The 12,865-nt window shown below is 34.6% G+C and overlaps 1 protein-coding gene across 1 annotated transcript; it reads right to left on the bottom strand.

Moving 5' to 3' along the window:
• Positions 1-5,998, bottom strand: LOC123554139 (O-methyltransferase MdmC-like). The gene is made up of 7 exons (XM_045344067.2): positions 5,844-5,998; positions 4,423-4,552; positions 3,565-3,721; positions 2,339-2,548; positions 876-976; positions 448-606; positions 1-210 (listed from the first exon to the last, which is right to left on the bottom strand). Exons 2-7 carry the CDS (start codon positions 4,543-4,545, stop codon positions 148-150), a joined length of 813 nt encoding a protein of 270 aa, XP_045200002.2. The 5' UTR covers positions 4,546-4,552; positions 5,844-5,998; the 3' UTR covers positions 1-147.
• Between the last annotated feature and the right edge of the window lie 6,867 nt (positions 5,999-12,865).

The following is a 12,865-nucleotide window of genomic DNA, read 5'->3' on the forward strand; positions in this document are numbered from 1 at the left end:
ACATTTTAATTTCTTATTCTTTCTGCAAAGCAGCATATCATATTGCTTATTATGGAAATTTTCAAATGTAAATTAATGCATGGTCCTTGTACAACGGTTCTTGTAGCTCCCGTTACACTGCATTTGCAGCTAACATCTTGTATGTTTCTATAAGAAGACGTCCTCTTTACGTCTAACAATGAATGTGCCGTCTCTGATAGGAACAAGAACCTGTTGAAAAATATACAGAATATTTTGCTGGTTATTGACTGAAACTTCAGTTGATATGTACACGTGGACAAAATGAATATTTTTGGTTAAAGAAGACTTTCACATTGATCAGCGGTTCCAAAACTGTTTCTCGTACATGTAGTTTGATGTAGGGTGATCATTACACTTCAAAGATTTCTACGTCAAAGTTATATTACAATAAGGTATATTAAAACATTGAATCTTCATCTCACTTACCCGAAACATATCGTTTCTGGATTTCAAATATTCATTGCATTTTCTTACTTCAAGTGCAATTTTATTGGTTGATCTCATATCATAGGCGCCGCCATTCATCAGTGCATTGTCAAAAACCAGTGTTCCTCCCTTGGCAAGAAGATTTGTTTCGATCACTGTCTGCTCTCAATGCAAACGTATACAAATGCATAAATGAATCAAAGTCTAAACCTGTTAAACTAAATATTTTCCTTTTATTGTTACTAAGACAAATTAAAATATTGCCGGTGATTGAAATTCATTATGCTAATTCTGTTATTTCATATTTTTCAAAACACAAGTTTCGCATGTAAACTTAATATAAAAAAATACGAATTGTTTCAAATTACTATACTTAATTGAACACAGTGAGTTTTTTTATGAATGCATGTTACTGCAGTCATAATTACCTTAAAGTAAGTAACATAACCATCCTTATTAGCGTCAATAAAGACAACATCATATTGAGCCTTTTCCTCCGCTAGTTTCAGTAAAGTTTCTTTAGCGTCACCTAAAATAATCAAAGCCTTGAAATGTCTGATGGTTGCGGGTTTTTGGTAGATTTATTGGACGCCGCCCAGAAGGCGTCGAGTATATGGGATACACTTTGATTTTGGACCCTGGACAGATGGTAATGAATAGATTCGAAAAGATTAACAAAACACAGTGAATAGTTTGTTAATGGACCCACGATATTGCACAATAGATGTAAACAAATAAACCGAAATAGCTTTAAAACGAAACATCAAAAATAAACGTAATTCAAATTATTATGATATATAAAGCAATGGTATTCGTCATTCCGCTCCTCATTTGTAGAACAGAAAATTAAAAGTTTTAATTAAAATTTCGTCAAAAGTAATTCTTACTTATTGATAAGGAACGGTACTCTATGTAAATTTTTTTCCAAGAGTGACGCTTCCAAATATCCAATGAAATTGTAGGAATTGCCATTACCAGATCACGTGATTTAAAAGGTGCACGCCATATTGTAAACAGAAAAAAGAAAGGCAGAATGGTAAGGGTTTTTTTGGGAAATTTTCACCAAGGATGCTCTCGTTTTCTGTGTAAATGCCAGTCTATGAATATACATGAATGAGAAACAAATACAAATTTAATGTGCCTCATATCTAAGATGAACTCTGCCTGACACAGCTTGTGATGTAACCATGGTCTGGAATACCTTATCATTGATAAAATTTATATAATCTAAATGGTCAGTGTGAGTGATACAGGTTGAATAAGAACTGCTTGTTCATTGATAATTCATCTGCATTATTCATGAATGGGACTATTTTGTGTAGCATATGAACATCTTTGGATGTGATTCGGAATAAAATAAAGATGCTAAGATTGTCAGAAATACACTTTAACTTTGGTAGCGGGATAAACCCGCATCCAAAAATATTCCCGTGCCATCCAGTATTGTCTTGAAGGGTCATCATATATTTATGAAACATTTGAAGAAAATAATATTGTTGTACAACCAATAAATTACTGTTTCAAAAAATTAACTGCGGCCAATTTTGATAAAGTAAGCCTTGCCTGTTGATGTTGTCCCCATACTAAACATTAGAACTATATTGTTAAGTTTAATAAACAAGCTTGAACAATCCATTTTTGGCATTAAACAAACTGAACAACTGTTCTCGTAAATAAGAAATAAGGCACAGGTTGTACACCAAAAATCATATGGGTTCATTTCGTTTTTTTTTCAGAAATGGCTGTTAGTTCTTTCCATATAAATATATTCCCTTTCAAGAAACAAAGTAATACATGAATATATGCAGCCATGAACGTCACTACTAAGCTATATCTGTATCAAAGTAACTATTCTGACAATAATTTATCAAAAAGTTTATTTTATTCTTACCTATTCGAATAGAAATTTTCTTTCCGCATGGTGATTTGGCAAAAAAGCCTTTAGCCACCTCCTCTAGGAATGGATCAAACTCCAGCGTTGTCACAGTCCCGTCTTCGGGAAGGACTTCCGCGCATGCCAAAGCGGAATATCCAGTAAACATACCAATTTCCAAAACTCTTTTAGCTTTTGACATGCTTACTATACTTTGTAAGAATGTACCTACAAAGTACAGAAGTAACAGATGGTCAGTTTAACGTATCAAAATCAAACAAACCACAATGCAGTTTTAGCTCGTCTGACTTTTTAAATCCGTCTTTGTCAGCTATGTCCTATCTAATACTTTTGTTTAGGTCCACTTACTCTCAAAAACTGTAAAATCTATAGCTTTAATATTTGTTTATCATTACGAGATGTAGCAAGATAGCTATAGTTTGAACCGTTGCACATCTGGTTTTTTTTGTGAGATGGGGCAAGAATGCACAAACCATAAATATCATTTGAGTTTTCTTTCAGAAATATAGCCAGTTTTGAGCCTCTAAAACTGTATATTTTGTTTAGGTCCACATTCTTCAAATACTATAACAACAGTAACTTTGAAACTTTGCACACTTATTTATCACAATTAGGTTGGTATGTCGGTAAACAACCAGAACTCTTCCATGCATTTGTCAGAATTATGGCCTTTATGTGATGAAAAAAAAAATCTGATTAAGTTTATACACCTTCTTTAATAATAATTAGAGTAGTAAGTTGATTTAAGAACCATAACTCTGTCCTGCATTCTGTCAGAATAATGACTTTTTTTATCTGAAAAATTAGTTTCTTTTTTATCTTTGTCTAGGCCTACTTTCCTTGAATACTATCACTTTGAACCTTTATACGTTTCTTTTAGTAAGAGTTGAGAAAAAAGACCAAGAACAATAACTCTTTTCTTGCAAACTGCCTTTTGCCAATCCCTGCATACGAGCGTTGGCGCACGCAGCTGTTGCTCTTGTTCTTATAAGTAACGCCATTAAACGGTTTATTTTTCTCTATGAATAAACTTTTTTAAATTGAAGTGATGAAATACCTTGTTTTTTTTTATCTGTTACTGGTTCACAAGGAACTCATGCGAATCCTCATGTCGGGTTATTCTATGCATCGCAAATTAAAATTGTTCTCATCTAATTAGTTGTCACAAGTAATATAACATTTATCCGTGAACGTTAAATTCATTATGGGATTTTGTTACAAACCTTCAAATTTTCCAGACATTATCCTATGATTTAGTTTCTTTTTTGTCTTCCCGTCTTTATATGCTTGATCGAATGGGTACTCGAGTGTCTGTCTCTGTAGTGCCGCTAAAGCTTCACTTGGGCCAGAACTTATACTTTGGCAGTAAGTATCCCGCGCCTAAAATATTTGTACTGATTAGGATTTATTATGAAACCTAGATACACTTTTATTTGTATATTCATGTGTTGCATTATGGTATCAGTGCAGGTCTAAGTTAAAGCGACTTTGTCCTTTGAAGCTAAGTGGTTAATATCGCTGGCTTTGATTTAATTTCTTTTGAGCTATGTTGGTTCGAGTCTAAACGAGTTTGGCTTGATAGACAACTAGCATTAATTCTGGCTTATTTATCAATATTTGTTCTTTTCTATCCAATTCAATTCATTTTTATCGGTGGCGATTACTACTAGTGCTTTCGCTAATTCAATAGTTTGCAAATCTCATTATTCGAAATTTCTAACATTTAATTAAAATGTATGACGAATAATCACCTCTTCGGTTATATATTATTGGTCTGATGTGGTGTCAATGACAATGAATAATTTTGATTTTAATTATTAAGCTCATTTGAACTAAAAACAAATGACAACACAAAAAAGCAAACAGTGCGTTATTACTTATCCCTTTGACTAAGATGCTATTGGTGTCACAAATGATTGAAGGTCATCTCCTTAATAAAAAATCTTCGTAAATAGCAATGTTAAAATGTTGGTTTTGCATTGGCCGTAACATACAGAATTTCTTGAATAAATAAATAACCTGTTTCGAAATTGAAGCTTGTTTCTGTGGATGAGATGCAAATAATTAGAAATCAAGCCTACCTCTGCAAGAGTTATAGCATCACTCAGTGCCTTCTGAATGTCCGCATCAACACACTTTTCTGCGCACAGTTCTTTAATTTTGTACAACTCACTGATAGCAGGATCGCATATTTCCTTAGCCATTATTCTCCTAAAACAAAATACATTTTGAAAAATATTTCGCAGCTAAGATCGCATGAATTGTCTCAGATTATTGACATTTTAACTAGTGGTAATTGCACAACTCAAGGTGCTCCTACCTAGATAAAAACTATCTCACTACAGCTTCTATCAATCTATGAGATGCAATGGTTGGTTCATTTGATCGTGCGGTCAAAAGAGCCATTATGTATTTGAGCTTTTGCTTAAATATAATATCATCCCTGGGTATATTTATCTTGTTCTCGTCAACTATAATAAGTGAATGTCTAATCTTTAACCACTTTGTGTAGCATTTTGAATGAATGTTGCAATTAATGTTGTATGCACTTTCATTATCATCGTTATCTCATTTTATATATCTAAATATATTCACAGAGACCTTTCCTATTATTACAAGGTATACATGCATTGTGGAAAAGTATATAAATAAATCCATGACATTTTCATAATTGAAACTGCGTTTCACAGCATTGTAGATAGGACAGGAAAGAAAGGTATATGAAAGAAATAACAATGTTTTCCTGTTTTAGTCGTTTGACGTTAATTTTTGCTCCTGATGGACCTTGTCATTTTTCCTCCAGAACTAAAAAGACGTGATGTTGATTTTCTTACATGTTGCAATAAACAACTTTTCCAAGAGAATTATTTTTTAAACGCTTAATGGGGTAAATCAGATTTGTTTACATTTGAAATTAACATCTTTATCATCTTACTCACGCACATTTTAGGTACCGTAATAGCAAAAAATTATATCCTGAATATTTCTATTCAAGTACAATTTGATCTGTCATAGATAAGATGTCACAATCAACCCCCATCTTCAAAATTTCGCAGTTCTGTAATAACTTTAACTGTGCGGTCGCTATATATCTTATGCACGCTAAGTTATGACCTTCTATAGATGGGAATTAACTCGTGTTTACCACTTTACCCATGTGATTTCGTTTCGTTGATGCGGGTCACCAGCATCATTCAGCTAGCCGATCATTATTCTATTACAACGTTCGAGGCCGCGCGTTGCGTTACGATACTCGAATGTTACCATACAAACGACGAAAATCAAATGGATCGATTCCCTTTTATTTTTCCCTATGAAATTGCGAAGTACAGTTAATTGGCACACTATTGCTACTGAATATATGTTAGACAGAATATCAAGTGTAATCAAGCATCTGAAGTGTTAAAAATTGTTATCTTAGTATAAATATATTATAAAAAATATAGCTGAGTTTAAATTCTCATCTCAAAGTATACAAAAAATAAACAGAATATAAACATACCTTACGTTAAAGTTGAAGTAATCCAATAAAGAGTCTGTCCTTGATGATAAAGTCACTGTTTTTGTTTCAGATGACTAGTTTTATACGACTTTCAACTTCACTAATTTTGTTTTAGATTATATCTTATTGTGTTATTACAATTACTTTCGAACCAACTTTTATCGCGATTAAACCCAGCTTACACAGTTATTTTTTTTAATCTAATATGTACACATTACCGTTTATATCATATAACAAAGATACTAGCTATGAGAATATTACAGATATAACCATACATGCATTTATTAATGTATTAGCCTGACACAAATTCAGTCAACCAGCTTCAGCTTTTTAATTGAATAGTATGAGAAATAATGTATACAGGAGTTGTCAATGCGAAACATAAGCATTAAAACAGCTGTTAATGCGGACAGATGAAATAAACTATGTTACTGTGTCTGTGCCAAATATGAGTTGCTTAAATAAGTGACAAGGCTTTTTCGGCGACGCCGTCTAAATTCGTTTTCGTTACCTATGCCACGTGACTTCAGTTTGCAAATCAAACTACTTGATAACGCATAAATAATTTATCAAAATGGAAGATTTATGCAACACTCTGCCTGATTGGACGAGAGTGTCAATTTCTTTCACTCTGTTGATTGTGCTACGCTGAGTGAAATGTAGACAAAGCGTTTATCCTAAACGACGCTGTTCACAGTTTTAAAGCTAACTTTGGCTCAGTATATTTAGCAAGAATATTGATATATCTCAAAATGATAAGTAAGTTTAATAAATATGATAAAAACCTGTTCAAATACCAACATATATCAAATTAAAGAAAGAGCTGAATACGGTCTGCGTATCACATGAATAAAGGTGTGATAAGAGTCTTTTATGTAGAGAAGTGCTTTTTAAAAGATTTTCCTTGTTACAATTGTCGTCTGTATATGGGAAAGTTTCTTGCTTTTGTGACTTATTCAGATTGCATATTAAAATGAGTACTTGTTTGCTTTGATATATTTGTTTATTAATTGTTTAACTGATTTATTATATATAAATATGTTTCTTTAGTATGGTGTGCAAATATTGAACTCAGTTGAAATCTGTTTTATTATATATATGCTATATAATGACTGAATCTCATTACACTGAAATGAAGGTAAGCTGCATACAGTTTATCTATGTGATATGACTACGGTCAAACTTTGCTTATGAAACAGAAATATTGAAATAATTACAATTGTATGTTTTGCTTGACCTTCACTTTTTTATAAATGTGACGTCATTGTCCAAAGATTCATGAATAGCGGATATGCATTTGTTAAAGCGGGATCAGTTGGCTTATTTTAGAAATAAATAAAAATAATAAATAAAAAAATCCTTTAATTGATTTTTTCTCATGTATTTTAATCAAACTTGATTTGTAGCATCTTTATTAGGCCCGCAGCCAACTTTGTTCAGCTGGGACATTTGACCCCTTTTAGGGGCTGCTAGAGCTAAAACTAGAAATGCCTTTATACAGCGTCTCATGAACAGCTTGGTGGATCTTTACCATACTTGGTCTGGAGCATCATTATAAGGTCCTCTTCCAAATTTATTTATATAGGAACTAGGGCCCTATTAGGGACCACTATAGCTAAAAGTAGATATGCCTTTCTTCGCATTAACCACTAAAATGTAATGGATTTTTATCAAACCCGATGTGTAACAATATCGTAAGGTCTCCTGCTATTTTGTTACAAATGGGGATAGGGACCAATTTAGCTAAAAATATAAACACGTTTAATGACCTCTTCTCATGAACCGCTTCATGAAACTTCATGAAACTACTGCTGTAATTATTCGTCCAAGAATAAACGAAACAAAATTGCAACCCTACGAAACCTGTGCGAAAAATTAAAAGAGAACCATTTAAATTGTTAAAGTGCGGTGTTTAGTTTTGCAATTTGAAAAATGTTAGATGAAAGATGAATGTTAGATGAAACATTCATAAACTTCTTTCCTTATTACAATTCGCCGACCATCATTTTTAAAGATATTTCTTGTTTCAAATGAGTTGGTTAAAAGTAGCAAGCAGTGGACTTTTGTCTCAAGCATGTGAAATTGGCAATTACTCGCAATGTTTTAGATTGTTTTCTATCAATTACATTGGAAGATTCAAAATACCTTCATAACGAGTAAAATGTTCATATAGGCAGAATGTGTTATCTCGTTTATAAAATATTCTTTTTTAGTTCACCTGAGCACGTAGTGTTCATGGTCAGGTATTGTAAACACGCTTTATCCGTCGTCCGTCGTCCGTGCATGCGTCCGTCCGTGCGTGCATAAAGTCGTTCGTCGTCAACATCTGTGTTAAAATGGCATCTCCTCCAAAACCACTGAATGGATTTTGATGCAACTTTGCCATGATGTTCCTTGGGTGGTCCTCTACCAAAGTTTTTCAAACGGTTCCGCTTGGTTGCAAATAGGGACTGCCAAAGCTAAAAATAGAAAAAACTTCAAACGACATCTGTTCCTAAACCAATGGTTTGATTTTAAAATAATTTCACACAAATAGGTCTTATGCTACCCTCTACCAAGAATTTTCAAATTATACAGATTCGTCAAAAAATATGTCCGCTAGAGGGCGTGGTCACTTTTACCTATATGTATATAGAGGAAACTTTAAAAATCCTCTTGTATGAAACTGCTTGTCCGATTTTAAAATAATTTTACACAAGTGTCCTTGTGTGCCCCTCTACCAAGATTATTCAAATTATTTTGAATCGTCAAAAAACATGGCCACCAGAGGGCGTGGTCACTTTTCCCTATAAGTATATAGTGGAAACTTTAAGAATCTTCTTGTGTGAAACTAATGGCCCGATTTTAGAATAATTTTACAAAATTGGTCTTTGTGTGACCCTCTACCATGACTGTTCAAAATATTTTGATTCGTCAAAAAACATGACCACAAGAGCACTTGGTCACTTTTCCCTATATGTATATAGTGGAAACTTTAAAAATCTTCTTGTGTGAAAGAAATGGTCCGGTTTTAAAATAATTTTAAACAAATGGTCCTTGTGTGACCCTCTACCAAGATTGTTCAAATTATTTTGATTCGTCAAAAAACATGGCCGCCAGAGGGCGTGGTCACTTTTCCCTATATGTATATAGTGGAAACTATAAAAATCTTTTTTTGTGAAACTGCTGGCCCGATTTTAAATAATTTTACACAAATGGTTCTTGTATGACCCTCTACCAAGATTGTTCAAATTTTTCCGATTCGTCAAAAAACATGGCTGCCAGGGGATGTGGTCACTTAATAATAGCTAGAGCCTTGATATTTGGCGTTTGATATATGTACTTATACAAACACACTTGAAGCCTTGTACACAGGTAAGCGCTTTAGAGTCAATGACCCTCTTGTTTGTAGATAAGTGGGGCTAATTAGATGTTAAATGAATGCCAGAAACAATCAGCGTAACCTTTTTGTATTTTCTAATGACATGCATATTCATTTATATTTACCAGAAGTTTAGGTCTTTGGCGTTGAGGTCTTTGACAACCCGGTCGATGTCTCTACCTTCCACTCTGATGTCTTTACAGAACTTATCACTCAGACTTTGGTAAAAGGTCCGTCTGGCCTTCTTGTAGTTCCATCTGGGAATGTTAGGTGAAGCAGAGGCTATACGGTCCATAGTAAGATGAACTTGGCGATGTTCGCTACCTCCTAGTTGCTCATCGACTTCCCGCTTGGCATGTCCATGCATGTCATCAGTACATAAAGCAAGGTCAGGGGTTGAAGTTGTTCGCCAGCTTCTGGAGTAAAATGTTGGGGGATCATCCGGCTTGTTGAACTCTCCAGGTTTATTCAGCTTTGTGAGTGACTGTTAAAGTCTCCTACAATAACGAACCTGGTTTCATCAGTTGTAACTTTGTCCAGGGACAGAGCTTTGTCACTTGGAGAGTATATATTCACAAGTTGAACTCGTTCTTTCTGAGGCTCAGAACTTGGAACTCGGATTCATCCATATGCATGTTGGTCTGGACAGCACTGATGTTGTTCCTGAACAATGTCATGATGCCTTCTTTTGTCTGCCAATTCTGTCACAGCGAAAACATTGGTATCCTCTCTTTTGAAGGAGGTCTTTGATTGTAGGTGAGTTTCCCGAATGTAACAGACATTGATGTTTTTCTCATGGAGGATATGCTCAAGTTCAGCTTTCTTGTTGCAGACACCCTCTGCATTCCAATGCATCAACCTGAAAGACTGATGCTAATTTGGTTCGCCTCCTATATATGTTCCTCCTTCTCTTTGCATGTTGTGGATTGAAGGAGAGACCCCCAGTAGCTGTGGTCGGATTCTGTCGAGGCTCAGAGCCCCGCACTGAATCTCCCTGGAGGGACCTCAGAGATTTAGCACCATATTGTTGAATACCGGATGGTTGTGTAATCATAGCGAGAGTGTATGGTGCTGTGGTTCGTTAAGAGAGTGCCAATGGCCCAGAACCTCTGTCTTCAACTCTCTAGGTTTCTGTCGGGGTTACCTCACCCTTAGTTTCGAGTTCATACCCTACCCTAGGAACACAAGGGCTATTTGTCCCATAGCTGGGGGTCTGTTCATAGGCATCAGGGCGTGTCCACACCCCGGTGGGCCTGGCATGCCACATGTCTGGGTGCAGACCTCCTCCGAGTCCCCTGCAGATCTGCCTGAGTCCGCAAGGTGCTCAGTTACCATGTGGCACCAACTGGGAGGCACTGCAAAAGGTCTTGTTTGTAGAGAGGCTATGTACTTACGCACTCGGCTTCTTTTTCACTAGAAGGCTAGCTAGCGGCGGAGGCTGAAAGTGGAATGTGACGAGCACACAACACACCACATTTGACGCATCAACAGACCAATGCCACACAAACAGTTGGCATCTCTGGGTAAGTGTAGAATATAGAACCACAGAACAAAAAAATTACATAATTACTTATAAACACTATAACACCTATTCGTAAAAGTGTTTCTATCTTTGAAAATCTGAGAGTTAATGTCTACTAACGGTGATCTTTAAAGTCAAGCTAAAGCTTTTGTCTTGTAATATGACGTGTTTATGTTATCATAAATCTTCCAAAAACCTACATTTCGTAAATATATTATGATCTTAAAATTATCGTAAAATCAGCTTGTTGGTTTCTCCCCCACCCTTCCCCTCACACATACACACACATAAAAGGGAAGGGTGTTTTACGTATTTGTATCTGGTTTTACCCATTGTTTACGGTACGTAACCTTGGTAGTGTTGTGTACATTCTGATTAAATTTGTTGTTTTACATACAATATGTGCTAAAAAGTCCTATACTTTGACAGACACACAGACAACGCAAAGCGATTTTCTTCCGTTTCTTGCGGAAGATAATAATACTTTAACATAATTGCTCAGAAATATAATTACTCGCGGCTCCGTTCAAGTACTACACACTTTATTTACGGAAACGTATATTGACCCCCCTTATATACGCATCATATAACTTGAATATTAATGAAATATCTAATTTCTAAGATATAAAACTAAATATATGCTATAACTTTTACCACAAATTATTCTTGTAAAATCATATAAAATGTTTTGATCGAACATGTTTATGTTTATAAACAGAATTATGTATGTAACAGATGTATATATTGACGTATGATTGTAATCTCAAATGAAAGAAGTTATGTTTTATGAAGACAAATAACCCCTTCTTTTAAGATGATTTTTATCACTGTAAATAAACAACTGTTAAGTATTCGTTTATAATTACAAAGTTACGTCACCAGCGCGCGCGTTTTCCAGCACTCAAGAGGGAAGATGGCCCACCGCACCCCAATGAAATATTTCTTGAACCGGGTCTGTTATACATACACTTTGTATTCTTAAAACGATAGCTGACATCAGACATACTATTGTATTTTTTTTTTAAAATCTCAGATCTCCTAATGCAGCTTTAGTGAATATAAATAAATTCTGAATTCTTCGTTCGAAAAGAAAGAAAATGCTTCTAAAACCCTTTGCCATTGGTTTCTATCGTGGATGATTTCTGCCATTTCGTGTTGGCGGGGCGAAAACACGAAAACTCGACAAAAACCTAATTTGTCGTGTTTTCGTGTCGGCGGGGTGAAAACGCAAAAAAAAAACCGACACATTTCACGCGAAAACTTGACGTTTAGAAGGGCGCCGACACGACAAATTTATCTGTCGAGTTTTCGTGTTGGTGGGTATAAATAAGTCGTGTTGGCGCCCTTTATTTGTAGTGTTTTCGTGTTTTTGCACCGCCAATACGAAAACATGACAAATACCTTATCTGTCGAGTGTTTGTGTTTTCTCCCCGCCTACACGAAAACACGACAAAATACATTACTTTTGAGTTTACGTGTTTTCGCCCCGCCGACATGACAACACGAAAAACGCTACAAATACTTTTCAGACATCGCAGAGTTACTCTGAAACCTATGGTGTCTAGTTTCTGCCATTTCATGTTCCTTCTTTTAAAATGCTGTCAAATAGTTTTTATACATAAAATATGTGATATTTAACAATCTTAATAACAGGATATTTGTTTTTTTCGTACTTAAATAACACTTTGATAAATATCAAACATGTCATTCGATCAGATTACTTATTTATGTGGAATAAATAAATAACTTAACGGAAATATTCGCTTATGTAGTGCTTTACATATAAACTAAAACAACAGCTATTGATAATTTGCTAAATATTTAGAAATACAGCTTACTTTATATATTAAATATATACATAATCATTTAAAGGACTACTTTCACATTCACCAATACATATAACTTGATTAAACCTTCCCATTCATTTTATATATTTTAAATATAAGGGGGGTCAATATACGTTTCCGTACTTTATTAGATGCGCAACTACTTAATGATGAAAACTGATTAACTATACAATATATAAGCATACATACTAATATTTTTAGTAATCTCAATTTGTATAATAAATAACTAATATCTTTGTTATGATACAGAAACTTGAATACCTTGTAGAAATATTAAAATATACAAGTGATA

The sequence above is a fragment of the Mercenaria mercenaria genome, chromosome 15 (assembly GCF_021730395.1).
Source record: "Mercenaria mercenaria strain notata chromosome 15, MADL_Memer_1, whole genome shotgun sequence".
NCBI lineage: Eukaryota > Metazoa > Mollusca > Bivalvia > Venerida > Veneridae > Mercenaria > Mercenaria mercenaria.